General features: G+C 33.6%; 1 protein-coding gene across 4 annotated transcripts in view; it reads right to left on the bottom strand.

Annotated features, from left to right (window-relative positions):
- Positions 1 to 294: 294 nt before the first annotated feature.
- IQCB1 (IQ motif containing B1) overlaps positions 295 to 13,744 on the bottom strand; it is a 46,671-nt gene continuing 33,221 nt past the window's right edge. For all 4 annotated transcript variants that reach the window (XM_074301349.1, XM_074301351.1, XM_074301350.1 and 1 more), the window contains 4 exons: positions 8,643 to 8,791; positions 3,932 to 4,063; positions 2,486 to 2,642; positions 295 to 1,724 (listed from right to left, as the gene is read on the bottom strand). In XM_074301349.1, coding sequence (XP_074157450.1) covers positions 1,504 to 1,724; positions 2,486 to 2,642; positions 3,932 to 4,063; positions 8,643 to 8,791 — 659 coding nt within the window. In that variant the 3' untranslated portion in view covers positions 295 to 1,503. The remainder of the gene's footprint in view (positions 1,725 to 2,485; positions 2,643 to 3,931; positions 4,064 to 8,642; positions 8,792 to 13,744) is intronic.

Raw genomic sequence — 13,744 nt, 5'->3', positions numbered from 1 at the left:
AATGTATGGGATTACCTGCCATGGGGGGGAGGGAGTGGAGGGAGGGAGGGGATAATTTGGAAAAATGAATAAAAAAATAAATAAATAAAATATCAGACTCTCTCCTTTTGAGTGAAGTTTACTAACTTTGTCACTGTTCACAGATGAAATGATTTTTTTGCTAATACATCTAATAAATGGTGTCCTAAGATTTTTTTCAGGTTGAAAAAAAGTGTTGAGGTCACTTTAAAACACACACACAAACATGTGTGGTATGGCAAATCTAATTCAAAAATACTCAGAGATATCTCAAAGTAAAGAATAGAAGTTTTATTAGGATCTCATGAGAAACAGACAGTCCGTCCACTCATTGGGATTCCCCAGTGAAGGGAGGTCAAACCCCACAGAAATCTAAAGCGATTATATAGTCACAAACCACAAGAATCCAAGACACCCCCTCTTCTCCTCAGCTGGTTAATTACCTTGCTAAGTGCTTGGAAATAGCAAGGGTTTGCTAAATTCTAGTCAGGCCCATATGGTTGACTTAAATTTTATGGTCAGTTTTACAAGGTTTACAACTGTTTGCATATATGTTTTCCTAACTTTATGAGTGGTCAAGGTTTAGAACTGTTTACTTGAGCTAGTTATGAGCATTCTGTTTCATTTTCCCAAACCCATCAGACTTTCATAAACTAAATTTAGGTTATAGGTTCAATCTACCTTAGTTAATAATTTTATGAGAAATATCATAATCCATCATAATTGAAAAGAATGGGAGCAATTATTATTCTGAGAAGTCCTCAGTTTCCTGTTGCATTCATATACACACACACATACACACAAGAATTCAAGTCCCTTAATAGGCTGAGAGAACTGCAAATTATATTCCTGAGCAGGTTTTCAAATACATATAGATTGTGTGTGTAACTGAGAAAATAGCAAACTATTTATTACACTAGCTATACCATTCAGTCAAAAGTCTAATCTGAGAATTTTCTATGTGCCCTGAACTCTGTTAAGTATAAAAAAGCAGTGATTTCAAGAAAATGAGAAATGTAAAAAATGTGTGGCTATTCTTCAAAAATTTAGAAAATTATTTTGTTTCTTAAATGTTTATCTTTAATGAAAAACTAGGAATTATAAATAACAGAACTGAAAAATGACTGATCTGTCAAATTGTTCAGGTTACTAAAAAAGTGTAATCATAAAAAAATTTGCCCTGCCCTGCACATAAATATAGTATCAATCTGTGTTTAATTCTGCAGCAAAAGTTTCAAATTACTTTGGTATTCACAATGGAGAAATGAAATGAAAAGGGAGAAGAGAAAGGGATATAGAAGTAAAAATTAACTATCTCCTAAAATACAGAACAACTCTTATTTGAAGAGGAGTAGGGAAGAGGGGTCACAGAAACTTAAGATTATCAAATTTTCTGATATGTCTAATTGTGATAACTAATAGTCCTAACTAGAATAATGTCATTATAATGTGACATGGTTTAAGAATGATATCCAGGCTAAATTCCTATGTTCCACCAATAAATAAGGTTCCAAAATCTGTATTTAGAGATTCCTTTGTAATAATTTCTTCATCTTCAACATCATCCCCAAGCTTCTTCCACCAAGGTGCTTGTTTCTCTATTAGTGTGGCAACATGGTCTTGCTTGGCTCTAGCGGCCACAGGCCGAGATCTGCTTATGAAGAGTTCAGCCTCCTGTTCTGTAACATCCCTCAGATTTGGCATACCTGTAATAAATGAAGAGTGGCACATGGTATAGTAGATAGGGCTTTGGAATTGGAATCACAAGGACCTGGGTTCAAATCCTGCCTTAGATGCTGACACTTTCTATATGTTTGACCCTGGGCAAATCATTGACCCCACTCCCTAACCTCAATTTCTTTATCTGCAAAATGTGGGTAGGGGATGGTAGGGTTAGATGGTCTCTAAGGTCTCTTTCTGTTACAAACCTATGAATCTCCATCATCTCCATCTCCATCAACTAAGAACTTAGGAGGACAATGGTTTGAATTCTATGTAGATTACAACAATGTACCAAGTGACCATTACTCTTATCTATGGGTTATATTTGCTTGTTTGGAAGAGATATATTATAGTTTCATGCTATTATTGCAAAAAAAAAAAAAAAAAAAAAAAAAGACCTAGGCTTTATTAAGAAGGATTATAGAACTGTGTAAATTTTTTAAAAAGTTGATTTCTTTTGGAAATCGTATTTCCTAAAAACAGGAAAACAAAACTCAATAGACATCAGTTGCTGTAAGATAGAAAGAACTATGATATGATTAAATAAGAGGTGACAGGGAATAGAGAGGAATTAAGAATATGGAATTTTCTTTCCTGAAAATATTGTTTAAGTAAAACTATTATTGGAGACAAGTGGCTGGATTAGATAGGTAATTAGTAAATGGCCCTTCTCTGTGATTTTTGATCTAACATGTTCTATGGAATTTGTTTACTAGAAAAAGCACACATGGAATTCAACACTTACTCATCAGCTGCTCAATGTTGGTTCTGATCTGAGCTTGCAAAGCCTCCTTTCGCTGCTGTGCTCTCTCTTCTAGGGCCCTCCCTAGAAAATAGTGCCCCAGTTGCTCTTGAGCCTGGGTGTGGAGTTCCCTGCTAGCCACATCTGACATTTCAGAGCCCTGGAGAAAGATAAAAAATAAATATCATGAGGACATATGTATTAATTTCTCTCTCATCTAACTATGAAGGCCACAGAACAGCTGTTTTCTCCGATATCTGCAAATTCAATGTTCTAGTTCTACCTTGATTTTCTAAGAGGCTTACCTACTATCTCCTAAAATCTTAAATAGGATAAAAATTTGGAGTAAATAAGGGGAGTCTACAGATGGCAAAGCAGGAAGGCAAGGAGATTAAAAAGAAAGATCTAGATTGGCAATAATAGAGTCAATGGTTATTATCATTGGTAAAATGCTAGATAACACAGCTTTTATTTTAACATCTCTATGTGCCTTTCAGAAAAACAGTATTTTAGTTATTATTTACCATGTAATTATCAGCACAACTTGGGCATAGATTTTTTGCAACAGGATGTTTTTTTTTTAATCCTTGATCATAAGTTATTTTTGGATAGCTTGGTTTTCCAGCAATCTGAGGGGTAATAATCCTTAAAGGGTCAAAACTTTTAAAAAAAATTTTTAAATGGAAATGTTTCTAAAATATACTACACATATTTAATTGCCTTCTTACACAGAAGATATTGAATTTAATAAACTGAGAAGTGGAGTTTATAGGTAAGCCTCTTCTCAAATGGACATTTCTACATGTGGCCCATAACATACAATTTTTATATTGGTTGACTTTCCAAATATACTTAACACTCAACTCACTTGCATTCCTTGATTGCTTTTATCTAGCTAGAAGGGAAATCAGAAACTTTTTCTGGTCAAATTCTCCCAAAGAAGCTAAACCGAGAAGAGGATTAGTGACTGCCTGGGGACAGGCATTCCCAGGAAAGGATTTTTGGTTAGTGAAGCAAGGATATTTTCTGCAACAGACTCTTTTTACCTAGTTCTGTATCCTATAGTTGGTTTGCAACCCTAGTCCTGCTTTATGGAGCAATTTTTAATGTCATAGAGAATGGGAACATGTTGGAATTGGAATAGGAGATGATCATTAATAATGATTTTAAATTACTAGAATTAATGCTTCCCTCCACTGGTGAAGAATATTAAGAGGACATCCTCAAAGAAAGATGATATCATCCATACAGAAGATGATCATAAAGGAACAAAGCAAAATCTACATTCACAAAGAACACATAAATATATATTTATAAATTATGCCATGTATTTATGCCATTTCTATTCTTATAGCTGTGTAACATGGTATGTATAATCTTTTCATTGTTGCTATCTACAACATAAAGTAATAATATAAATAAGACTTCCCATGACAGGAACTTACTTACTGAGTGCTGTTTGATATAATTGTCAATCTTTTGCTTCAGTTCCATTCTACGTGCATCAGTAAATTCAGGGAATCCTTGCCAAGAATAAGACATTTTTTTTTTCTGATGGCATTTTCTTAAGAATTTAAGAGCCTAAAGGTGAAGAAAAAAAAAAAGTCTGTAGTTTTCTCTTTTACTTGTGACAGTTATTTATGAGGCTTTCAATAAGACTGATAAATTACCACAATAAATTATCATTCTTGATTCACAAAAGTTCTGTCTTTCTTTCTTACAGATGAGACAACAAAGGAGAATGGAAAAAACATTGTTGGACTAGAAAATTAAAAGTACTAAACTCAGAGGCAGCTAGGTAGCACAGTGGATAGAATACTGGCTCTGAAGTCAGGAGGACTTGAGTTCAAATTTGACCTCAGGCACTTGACACTTCCTAGCTTTGTGACCTCAGGCAAGTCACTTAACCCCAATGCCCTAGCAAAAAAAAACAAAAAAAGTTGAATATACAAGATATAAAAGTAATTGATTTAATATGTAAGAGCCATTCTCCAATAAATAGTCAAAGTAAAAAAACAGTGCCAGCAATTCTCAAAAGCTGAGAGCTATCATTAACTACATTTTTAAAAATGCTACAAATCACTAACTGACTTGAAAAATAACTGAATTCTAACCTTATACCCACCAGATTATAAAATATGAAAAAAAAAAAAAAAAGAAAAGAAAATGGTAGTTAATGGAGGAGATAAGGAAAGATTGGAATACTAATGAACTTTTAGTAAAGATAAATTGATCTAAGCTTTCTGGAAAGCAATTTGGGAATTAGAAGAAGCCTAAATGGCAGAGTAATAGGAAGTATTTCCTGAAGCACTTCCAAACATAACCAGAAAATCACCAGATTGAATGCTGATGGGAAAAGCCAAGAAAAAAATAACATTGAGTCATTTTTTTCTAGCTCAGTTCAGCATAGGAAGACAAAGAATTTGTGTAAACTGTGGACAGGATCTGGCCAGGAACACGGCCACAGAGCATTCCAGCAACAATGTGTATTAGGGAAAGAAAAGCTTCCAGACCTAAATCAGGGAAAAATTATGGGACAAGGTTACCAACTGGTCCTTCTATTGCCCACTACCAATTTCTAGGGATAGGTAAGGGAAATAGAAGGTAGTGTTCCCTGGTAGGAAGCAATCAAAGACCGTGGCCTAGTTCTGAGAAAAGTCAAGTTCAAAAAGTAGCATAGTGGTATAGCTTAGACCCCAGGAGTGAGAGGGGCTCTAGGTTCTAGTCTAGTCTAAACCCTGAAGAAAAATAACCAGAACAAGAGGAACCTGCAGGTCTATCACTCTGAACCAGCAAAACTTTCCAAGTACATGATGAGGACTGAATCTAGCATCCATCTACTGTTGCTCAAGACTCAGATCTAGATGATGAACTGCAGAGTTTATATCAAAAAAGGCAGTGATCAGACTTTGCTCTGGATTATACTACTTTTGGAGCACTGAAAGCTTGCAAAGTTTAAGTCTGGATTATTCCTGAGATCCTAGAAAAACACAATGCTCAACACCCCAAAAAAGTAGCAATAGAACCCACCTAGACTTTCCCTCCAGAAGTATCCATGATCCTAACATCAAGTCCAAAATCAGGAAGAAAGCTGAAAGAATAAGCAAAGTAAAAAAAAAAAAAAAAAAAAAAAAAAAAAAAAAGAATCCCATCATAAAAAGCTATTGTAGCATTAAGGAATTCAAAAACAAACCCAGAAAATAGCAATGACTCTAAATCATCTATAAGCAAAGTTTCAAAGAAAAACACATCTTGGGCACAAATCCAAATAGAATTCCTGGAAAAGATGTACAAGATTTTTAAAAAAGAGTTTAAAGTGTTTTAATAAATGAAATGATAGAGCTGAAAGAAAGAACAGGAAAAAAAGAGATCTAGAAAAGAAAGAATTGTAAAATAAATTAACAGCTGGCACAAAAGATATAAAACATTATCCAAGCATCAAACTCCCTGCAATTACAGTGGACCAAATGGAAGACAATCATTCTATGAAGCCACAAGAAACATTAAAATAAAATCAAAAGACTGAAAAAAAATAGAAGACAATTTGAGATATAGTAGATAGAACTGATCTGGAAAACAGATAAAGGAGAAAAGAATTTAAGAACTATTCTTTTTAAAGAATAATTTCATAGTTATTATACAGTTGAGTACAGAAATTTCCTTCAAGAAATAGGAGGGAAAGTGAAGAAAAGAGAAGAGAGAATTAGAGATAGTGTAGATATTAAGGGAGGCAGCTTAGCTGGTTCAGTTTTTGCATGCTGAGTCTATAGACAAGAAGATCTGAGTTCAAATCTGATACTTTCTAGCTATGGGACTCTGGACAAGTCACTTAAATTTTATTTGCTTGATCCACTGGAAAAGAAAATGGAAATCATTCTAGTAACTTTGCCAAAAAAACTCCTTAACAGGATCACAGAATCAGGACTGAAGGACTGAACAACAAAGATTAAGGAAGGAATTAGTCCTACAGTCAAAAAACATTTATAGCTTTTTTAGGGGGTGGGGATGGCAAAAATGAGAATCAAGGAATGGTTGAGCAGTCAAGATATATCAATGTGATGCAATACTATCATGCTATAAGAAATGATATTAATCTTCTCAGAGAAACCTGACGACTTCTATGAAATGATGCAGTTCACATTTAAAGTGAACAGAATCAGAACAATTTGTAAAATGACAAAAATAAGGTAATACAAACAACTTTGAAAGAATAAAAGATTGATCATTGTAATACCAACCATGATTATAGAAGATAATTGTTGAAACATGCTACCAGGTTCGTAGTAGATAAAATGACAAAGAATGAAGAACTAGATATGTATTGTTTTGGATATTATCAAGACAGAAATTTGTTTTCCTTGAATATATGTATTTGTGACAGGATTTTGTTTTCCTTTTGTACTCAAGTGGAAGTGGAGGATGGGGAGAGGGAGACTGGATTGGGAAGTATTGAAAGTAGAATTTTGCTAATTGAAAAATATAAAATATAATTTTTTAAAAAAGAAAGCAACTTATGTGAAAGAATCCAGCCATTCTGAGAGAGCAATTTGGACCTATGCCCAAAAAGTTATCAAACTGTGCATACCCTTTGACCCAGCATTGCTGTTATTGGGATTATATCCCAAAGAAATACTAAAGAGCAGAAAGGGACCTGTATGTGCCAAAATGTTTGTGGCAGCTCTTTTTGTAGTAGCTAGAAACTGGAAGATGAATGGATGTCCATCAATTGGAGAATGGTTGGGTAAATTATGGTATATGAAGGTTATGGAATATTATTGCTCTGTAAAAAATGACCAGCAGGAGGAATACAGAGAGGTTTGGAGAGACTTATATCAACTGATGCTGAGTGAAATGAATAGAACCAGAAGATCTCTGTACACTTCAATGTTGTATGAAGATGTATTCTGATGGAAGTGGATATCTTCAACATAAAGAAGATCCAACTCACTTCCAGTTGATCAATGATGGACAGAAATAACTACACCCAGAGAAGGAACACTGGGAAGTGAATGTAAATTGTTAGCACTACTGTCTATCTACCCAGGTTACTTATACCTTCGGAATCTAATACTTAATGTGCAACAAGAAAATGGTATTTACACACATATATTGTATCTGAGTTATATTGTAACATATGTAAAATGTATGGGATTGCCTGTCATCGGGGGGAGGGAATGGAGAGAGGGGGAGGATAATTTGGAAAAATGAATACAAGGGATAATATTATAAAAAAAAATTACTCATGCATATATACTGTGAGAAAAAATTTTAAATAAAATTTTAAAAAAAGATAGAAAACTTAGAACTATATTTTAAAAAGTACTGAAATATGTATACTCTTTGACTCAGCAATACTATTACTAGTTTTATACTCCAAAAATATCAAAGTCAAAGGAAAAGAACTCACATTTAGAATGATTTTTGTTATAGTACTTTTCATATTTGTAAAGAACTGGAAATTAAGGAAGGGGTAATGAACATCAACTGTCAATGTAATTGAATATTATTGTGCTATAAGAAGTTTTGAAAGAGATGGATTCAGAGACACCTAAGAAGGCTAAACTGATACAGAGTGATATACAATACTAATTTATACAAACAATTATTGATCACACAATAATGTGAAAAAAATGACTTTAACTTAAGAGTGCTGATAATGTAATGACTTATTATGACTTCATAAACCTAATAATGAAATATGCTTAGCATCTCTTGGAAGAGAGGTAAATACTATGGATAAAGAATGAGATATCCAGTATGTAGATCTCTTTTGCTTAACTATAAATGTATATTTCTTCTAAGGGAGAGCTGTAGCTAGGAGGAGTTGTGCATGGGGTAATTTATAGACAGTGATAGTGATCTCTTCTCAAAAGAAGAGCATTTTTTAAAATGCATAGTAAAGGCAGAGGCAATTCCAAAAGGGAGATATAAGTAGAGCAGTTTTGCTACAACCATATTAATTTTATTATGTATTATAGAAACTTATAGTTTCATATGTAATCCCTCTTCTCTGTTCTTTGTATACTGAACTAAAAACAAAAACTAAAATTTTAATTTAAGAAATGCACAATCACTGTAATATAGAAATAATGCCTTGAGTATCATCCATGCATGAAATGAAAATTATTTAAACATAAGGAGGCCTAATTTAATAACTCACTGCTCTCTGAAGGATGACTGCTGCCTTATACTCCTTTAGAGACTGCTTTTGTTGACTAAAGTGTTTCCTCTGTCTATATCCCCTCCAGTGTTTCTGGATAATCAGTGCTGATTTTTCCTCCATTTCTTGAATATGTTTTCCCACTTGACCTACAAAAAAAAAAAAAAAAAAAAAAAGAATTAAAGCACACTCAATTTTACTGCTTCCAAATTTCGGTTTTAAAAGTGTGATAATTTCTTTAACTCTTTTATCCTTAACACATTTTTTACATTTTTTTTTTAAATATCTGAGTAGTATCATGGCATACTGGAAAAAAGGCCAGCCTTAGAGACAGGAAGATGTGGGTTCAAGTTCTGTTTCTGATACATTCTAGCCACACTATACTAAGCAAAGTCATTTAGTCTCCCAAGAGAACCTCTAAAGCTATAAAGCTGTAGATCTGAATCGGTAAAGAAAGTTTTCTCATTGATATAAATTTATGAAAACACAAATCTGAACCATCTCCTCATTCCTCCTCTAAGTCTTATCTTTTGTTTTATACAATTATTATTTCTCTTTCATCTATTCCCCAACCTCACTTGATGTTGAATCTATGTCAAAGCAATTGACAGGACAAGTGGCCAGAGTTGTATAACTCATTATACATCCAAAGTCATCTTTGTTGTTGTTTCAGTTCTGACTTTGTGATTCCACTTGGGGTTTTCTTCACAAAGATACTGTAGTGGTTTTTTAATTCCTTCTTCAACTCATTTTAGAGATGAGAAAATTAGGCAAACAGGGTGAAGTGACCTGCCCAGAGTCATGTACCTAATAAGTATCTGAGGCAGAATTTGAACTCAGAAAGATGAGTGTTCCTGACTCCAAGCCTGATACTCTATCCACAGCAGGGACTAGTTGCTCTTCACACTCTTTCACAAAGAAAAGGGATGTGTATTTCATCTTTTCTTCCCCAAGACCAAGCCTGGTCACTAAAATCAATAAATTAATATTTATTAATAGCTCACTAAACAAGAGACAGGCATTGTGAATAGTTTTCATTCTTCCTTTCTAATTTCCCTTTGTATTCCATATTGGTCTTGAGTTTTTAGAGATAAATTCCTTCTTGGGATTTCCCATTATTCAACTGTTCACTCCTGGGTAACATAACTGAAGAACAATGGCCTTTCTTTTGGTAGTATTCAGATTGTTATATTAGTGGAATTCACTCAATGAGTGTTAAGTTGTCATAACAATGAAAAGGTGACTCCAATCAAAATGACAGGTGCAATATGTGACAGAATTTAAAAAAAAATTGTAAAACATTAAGTGTGGGCACTCTTGCAGATGGGACACTGACTTTCCCACAAGGAAAGAAGCATAACTTTCACCAGGCAATGAATTCTTAGAGAAAGAGAATTTCATTACTAACTAGAAAAGATTTCCCAGTGTTTTACTCCATAAGCTGCTGAGTACTCAGGAAGCAGCAGAATAGAGTAAATGGCTGTGGTTTAGAAGTATGTTCCACAGACATTAGTCTGCTTATGACTAATGTTGAACACAGTGATAAAGAAAGACCATGCTGCTATCCATTCCATTGTTTAACAAAAAAGGGGAGGATTTCTAACTCAGTTCTAAGACCTAGTATGACAGTTTGATATAGTAAAAGAACATTTTCTCTGGAGTTAAGAAAACCAGAATTCAAATCCTATAAATAATATAAATAATACCTGTGTGACCGAAGGCAATTAACTGCACTGACCTCAGTTTCATTCTATACAGAATGAAGCAACTAATTATACTAAATGGTATCTGAGTCTCCTTTCAGCTCTAAGTCGAAGATCCTAAGATCCTTTGAGTTCTGGCTTGCATAACAATTCTATGAGCATGGATAAATTTCTGAAATTCTCTCCAATTCTATATCCCTAAAATGGGAATACAACTACTTATACTACCTAGTTATCGTGAGGTAATTTAGTTCAACCTATATCTTAGCACAAACTCCTATGATACATACATACCACCTGATCACTGGACATCCTTTGATGACCTATAATATAGGAGAATTCACCACCTTTCCAGGATAACTAATTCTTGCTCTGAACTATTTTTCTCATATTGTGTTATAATCTGTCATGCTGGGTACAAAATCCAACAGTGAGACATTCTCTGCTTTCAAAGAATGTATGTTCTCCTAAGCATTCTTTTCTGAGGACATCTCCTCATTTATCTTACATTTAGGAAACTGAAACCCCCAAATAAATGAGACGATAGTAAGAAAACAAAGCCAGCCCATCAAACTATCTATCAAATAACTCTCTCATGATTATCTAAAGCTGTAAAAATCCATACCTATTATGTCCAAAGCATCTTCCTAATCTATTATTCTAACAACTCTGTTAAAAAAAAAAAAAAAAAAAAAAGGATATAAGAAACAGCATTATCTGTTCTTGTTAACTCATGCTGGCTCATAGTGATCACTGCTTTCCTTGTCAACTATTCTTAAATTCTTTCCTTATTAATGATTTTTCCAAGCATAAAGGTCAGACTTATATGCTTACATTACACTCTGGAAAATTGAAATTCTTCAACCTTTTGCAAACTTGAGATGTGATCATCTCAAATTCTGTGACAAATCTTCCTGTCTGATATCTTTTCAGAAATTGGCACAAAAAGCTGAGCAGAATGGATAAAGTGCTGGATTTTAAGTTGGGAAAACGTAACTTCAAAATTGCTTCCAAAATGGATTTCTTGGTGACTATGAACAAAATTGCTTTAACTTCTCTTTGCCACAGTTTCTCCTCACCAAAATGAATAACTTATAGTATCTAACCCACAATACTGCTGTGATGATCAAATAATACAGATGTATATAAAATGATCTGCAAACTTTTTATCTATAAAATGAGAGTAATTTTTACTATTGTCATAGTTTGACATTTTGTCTGGGACTGTTGCTATGAACCCGTTGAAGGATGGCTTTGTTTTCTTGTCATCTCACTTATTTGGGGGCTTCAATTCCCTTAATTATTTTTTATCCTCTGTCCAAAGTTCATTCTCATTGACAGATAAAAAGAAAGTAAGAGTTGAGTATTTTTGTCTTCTGTAATTATCACATAATACTTTTTTAGGAAGTCCTTTTAATAGTTTTTAAATTTTTTCTTTTGTTTTACTTTGCATTTATCACAAAATAATTCTGAATGATTACCATTTTTGACATGTAATAGGACTATTCCACTCACTTTACTGTTATCTTCCCTAGCTTTCATCTTCTGTACATGTCTTTTTAAAAATCTAGAGTGGCGGATCAGTTTCCTGTGTAGCCACAGCAGTCTCTTTCAATTGCTTTGCACTCAGTATTTTCCCCAAAGGTGTAATTTCTATAGTATTTCCTACACAATGAAGTACAGATTGCTGAATAGGAAAGCATTCCAAGGTGATAGCCGGTATAAAGAACATCTGGTCCTGGGATTTGGAGCTGAACATGGGCTTAGAGATCACCAAGGTTGGCCCTTTCTTTTTACAAATAAGAAAACTGAGGCCCAAACAAGTTAACTAACTTGCCAAAGGCCACATATGTAGTAAATAATAGAGAATCAAGATTTAAATAAAGGTCTCTTGCCCCCAGACCCATTGCAGATATGGAGGAAGAAGTAAAAGTTTATGGAATGGGAAACAAATATGCTTACAGCAAGACTTCTGGTCTCTACCATCCCAACCTCTTTTTAATAGCTAACAGTTTAAACTAGATTATGGAAGGCATTAGTCTCCCAATGTCTTCACATTCCCTCCAGAACTTGTCATTTTTCTTTCTGTCACATTAATCAATTTCACAAATATGAGGTAGTCTTCCCAGAATCCTTTTAATTTGCATTTCTCTAATCATTAGTGATTTGAAGCACTTATTCATGGGGCTATTGATAGCTTTAATTTATTTTTCTGAAAACTGTCTGTTCATATGCTTTAATCTTTTATTAATTAGAGAATGGCCCTTATTCTTGTAAATTTGGCTCAGTTCCCTATACATTTGAGAAATGAGGTCTTTACTAGAGAAACCTGTAAAATTTTCTCCCAGTTTCTTGCTTTTCTTCTTATTTTGGATACAATAACTATTTGTGCAAACCCTTTTAATTTAATTTAAATTAATATTCAAAATTACACATGTAATCTCCCTCTGATTCTCTCTTGATTGGACAAATTCTTCCCTGATAAGGAATTGATAAATTATTATGATACATAATTTTTCCCATACTTTCCTGATTTGCTTATATCATTCTTTATGTCTAAATTATGTAACCATTTTGAGTTTTGTCTTGTATATGGTGTAAAATGTTGGTCTCTCCTTAGTTTCTACCAGGCTGCTTCCCAGTTTTCCCAACAGTTTTGTCAAATAATAAGTTCTTGTCCCCAAACTTTGGCTCTTTGAATTACTCAAACACTAAATTATTCAAATATTAAAGTAAAGAAAAAATTAAATTTCTCCTCTACATTGTATACCTAATCTATTCCAAATGACCAACCACCCTATTTCTTATTCAGTCATAAATTGTTTTGATGATTACTGCTTTGTAGTATACTTTGAATTCTGGTACTACTTGGCTCTCTTTCTTTACTTAAAAAAAGCAAAACGAATTCTCTTGATATTCTTGACCTTTTGTTCTTCCCAAATGAATTTTGTTATTTTTTCTTCTAGCTCTATAAAAATAATTATTTGATAGTTTGATTGGTCTAGCACTGAATAATAAATAAATTGACTTAGTATCATTTTTATTATATTGGTTCAACTTGCCCATGATCAATTAATATTTCTCCAATTGTTTGTTGTTGTTCAGTCGTTCTAGTCATGTTTAACTCTTCATAACCCCATTTGAAATTTTCTTGGCAAAGATCCAGTATCTTTGCCATTTCCTTCTCTAGCTCATTTCAGAGATGAGAAAACTGAGGCACACAGGGTTAAGTGACTTTCCCAGGGTCCCAAAGCTTGTAAGTATCTGAAGCCAGATTTGAACTCAGGAAAAAGAGTTTTCCTGACTCCAGGCCTGGCACTTTATGTACTGTCTCACCTAGCTGCTCACCAATTGTTTAGATCTCTAATTGTATGAAAAGGTTTTTGTAATTGTATTCAT

This window comes from Sminthopsis crassicaudata, chromosome 3 (assembly GCF_048593235.1).
Source record: "Sminthopsis crassicaudata isolate SCR6 chromosome 3, ASM4859323v1, whole genome shotgun sequence".
Taxonomy (NCBI): Eukaryota; Metazoa; Chordata; class Mammalia; order Dasyuromorphia; family Dasyuridae; genus Sminthopsis; species Sminthopsis crassicaudata.
Note: the sequence above shows the minus strand (reverse complement) of the source record. Positions and strands in the feature narration are given on the sequence as shown.